The sequence below is a fragment of the Lepidothrix coronata genome, unplaced genomic scaffold (genome assembly GCF_001604755.1).
Source record: "Lepidothrix coronata isolate B3197 unplaced genomic scaffold, Lepidothrix_coronata-1.0 Scaffold651, whole genome shotgun sequence".
In the NCBI taxonomy this organism is placed as follows: Eukaryota; Metazoa; Chordata; class Aves; order Passeriformes; family Pipridae; genus Lepidothrix; species Lepidothrix coronata.
The window spans coordinates 11,655-14,601 of NW_016690831.1; the positions used below are offsets into that span (position 1 = coordinate 11,655).

A 2,947-nucleotide genomic window follows, 5' to 3' on the forward strand; every position below is an offset into this window, starting at 1 on the left:
ACACACACACGAACACACACACACACACACACGTGTGCACACACCTGAACACACACACGTGTGCACACACCTGAACACACACACACGTGTGCACACACCTGAACACACACACCTGAACACACACACACGTGTGCACACACCTGAACACACACACGGGGGGTGACCTGGGCACTCAAGGGGGGTCAGGGAGGTGTTTTGGGGGTTGGTGGTCCCTGGGGGGGGTTTGGGGTGTTCCAGAAGGGTCGAGGGGTGTCCCCACGGGGTGTCCCGGGGGGTGACCCGGGGGTTTGGGGGGGCCGGGTGGGTACCCCGGGGGTTTTGGGGGTGTCCCGGGGGGGTGGCACTTACTGGGGTGACAGCCCACGCGGACACAGTCTGGGGAGAGAAGACACGGGTCAGGCCCTTGGCGGCCGCGCCGGGGGCGCCCCGGGGACGGGGGGGGCGGCCGGGGGGGCGAGGTGCCAGGGGGGGCACTGGGAGGGACTGGGGGGACTGGCGTGGGAGGGGGCTGAGAATGGAACTGGAATTGGACTGGGATGGCAAGTGGAGCGGGACCGATCCGGAACTGGGATGGAGACTGGGATGGGATGGGATGGAAATGGGGACGAGGATTGGGATGGAGACCGGGATTGGACTGGGATAGACTGGGATTGGGATGGATGGGACTGGGCTGGGATTAGGCCAGCAGCCAGTCTGGGGGAGACTGGGGAGTCTCTGGCACCTCGTGGGGGGTCACGGCCGCCCTGAGGGCCCAGCCCGGGGGATCCCGGGGGATCCCGGGGGGATCCGGGGGGATCCGGCACCCAGGGCTGGGCCCCCCCTCGTCAACCACTGCGGGGCGGGGGGGGCAAGCGCCGGGACCCAGGGGGTCCCCAATCCCATAGGGGGTGTCCCCAATTCCATGGGGGGGTCCCTAATCCCACAGGGGGACCCCAATCCCATGGGGGGTCCCCAATTCCATGGGGGAGGCACCGATCCCATGGGAGAGGCACCGATCCCATGGGGGGGTCCCCAATCCCATGGGGGTGTCCCTGATCCCATGGGGGGGTCCCCAATTCCATGAGGGGGTCCCTAATCCCACAGGGGGACCCCAATCCCATGGGGGGGTCCCCACCCCACAGAGGACCTGCAGCCCCCTGAGGGTCCCCCCCAATGGAAGGGGCTGAAGGGGGGATCCCCAGCCCTGGGGGGGTCCCCAATCTCCTGGGGGGACCCTCAACCCCTCGGGGGGTCCCGGCGCTGTGCCCCAAGTGGCAGCGGGGGGGTCACGAAGGCCCCAAACCCGGGGGGGGAGGGGACCCGACGGGACTCGACGGGGACGGGGGTGACGAGCCGGTTCCCCTGAGCCCTCCTCGGCCAGGTTGGGGGGCCCAGCTGTGATTCTGGGGGGCTCGGGCACCATTTCTGGGACCTGGGCACCGTTCGGGGGCCAAGAGCCACGTGAGCATCACCGGGGGAGGTTTTGGGGCCCCAGGCATCGACTTGACCGTTTTGGGACCACAAGAACCAACTCAGGCACCGTTTGGGAAGAATTTTTGGGACCTGGGCACCATTTTGGGGGGCCCAGACGTGAACTTGATCATTTGAGGGTCAGGAGAACTGATTCAGGGACCGTTTGGGGGGTTTGAACGTTGTTTTGGGGTCCCAGAAACATTCTGGGGATGTTTGGGGGTCCCAGCAACGAACTTGATGATTTTTGGGGGTCGTGAGAACTGACTCGGGCACCAAGTCCTGAACATCATTCTGGGATCCCAGGCAGCAGCTGGGCAATTTTGGGGTCCCAGGCATTATTCTGGGGTCCCAGGCACTATTTTGGGGTCCCAGGCATTCTTTTGGGGTCCCAGGCATCATTTTGGGGTCCCAGGCACTATTTTGGGGTCCCAGGCGCTATTTTGGCCGTTCCAGGGTGACGAGAACCGACTCGGCCCCGTTCGGGATAATTTCCGGGAGGGTTTCAGGGAGGGTTTTGGGGCCGGGCCGTCCTGAGGGGTTTGGGGGTCCCGGGGGGCTCACCCAGGTTGAGGGTGAGCTTCATGCGCCCTCCGTCCAGCTCGAGGCGCAGGGTGTCGGCCGAGTGGCGCGAGGTGGTGGCCAGGACGAGGCCGAAGGCGCGGGGGGACATGAAGCGCAGGGACACGTCCTCGGCCTCCGTCTGCTCCCCCGGCACCTGCACCTTCAGGTACATGCTGCCATCGTAGCTCAGCACCGCGGCCTCTGCGGGCACAGGGGGGACCCCTCAGCCCCGGCACGGGGACCCCTGGCACAGGGACCCCCATCACCCCCAGCACAGGGACCCCCGACACCCATCACCCCTAGTACAGGGACCCCTGGCATGGGGACCCCCAGCACAGGGACCCCCATCACCCCCAGCACAGGGACCCCCGACACCCATCACCCTCAGCACAGGGACCCCCATCACCCATCACCCCCAGCACAGGGACCCCCAACACCCATCACCCCTAGTACAGGGACCCCCGGTACAGGGACCCCCAGCATGGGGACCCCCAGCACAGGGACCCCCATCACCCCCAGCACAGGGACCCCTGGCACAAGGACCCCTGACCCCCATCACCCCCAGCACAGGGGACCCCCGACCCCCGGCACCCCCGGCACAGGGACCCCCAACACCCATCACCCCTAGTACAGGGACCCCCGGCACAGGGACCCCCAGCATGGGAACCCCCAGCACAGGGACCCCCGGCATGGGGACCCCCGGCACAGGGACCCCCGGCACAGGGACCCCCGGCACAGGGACCCCCCTCTCCAGGTGACCCAGGGGGTCCCCCCCGTGCTGCCATCACAGCTCAGCACTGTGGCCTCGGGGGGGGGCAAAGAGGGGGGACCCCGGCACTGGACACGTGGGGACCACCCCCCTGTGGGTACGCCCTGGGTCTGGGGACCCCCTGGGTCTGGGGACCCCCTCTCCAGGTGTCGGGGGGACCCGGGC

At 67.6% G+C, this 2,947-nt stretch overlaps 1 protein-coding gene across 1 annotated transcript in view; it reads right to left on the reverse strand.

Moving 5' to 3' along the window:
* LOC108510323 (neurexin-2-like) overlaps positions 1–2,229 on the reverse strand; it is a 5,796-nt gene extending 3,567 nt beyond the window's left edge. The window contains exons 1-2 of the mRNA XM_017840007.1: positions 2,014–2,229; positions 349–375 (exon numbers count right to left, since the gene is read on the reverse strand). Of these exons, the coding sequence (XP_017695496.1) occupies positions 349–375; positions 2,014–2,185 (199 nt within the window). The 5' untranslated portion in view covers positions 2,186–2,229. The remainder of the gene's footprint in view (positions 1–348; positions 376–2,013) is intronic.
* Positions 2,230–2,947: the final 718 nt, after the last annotated feature.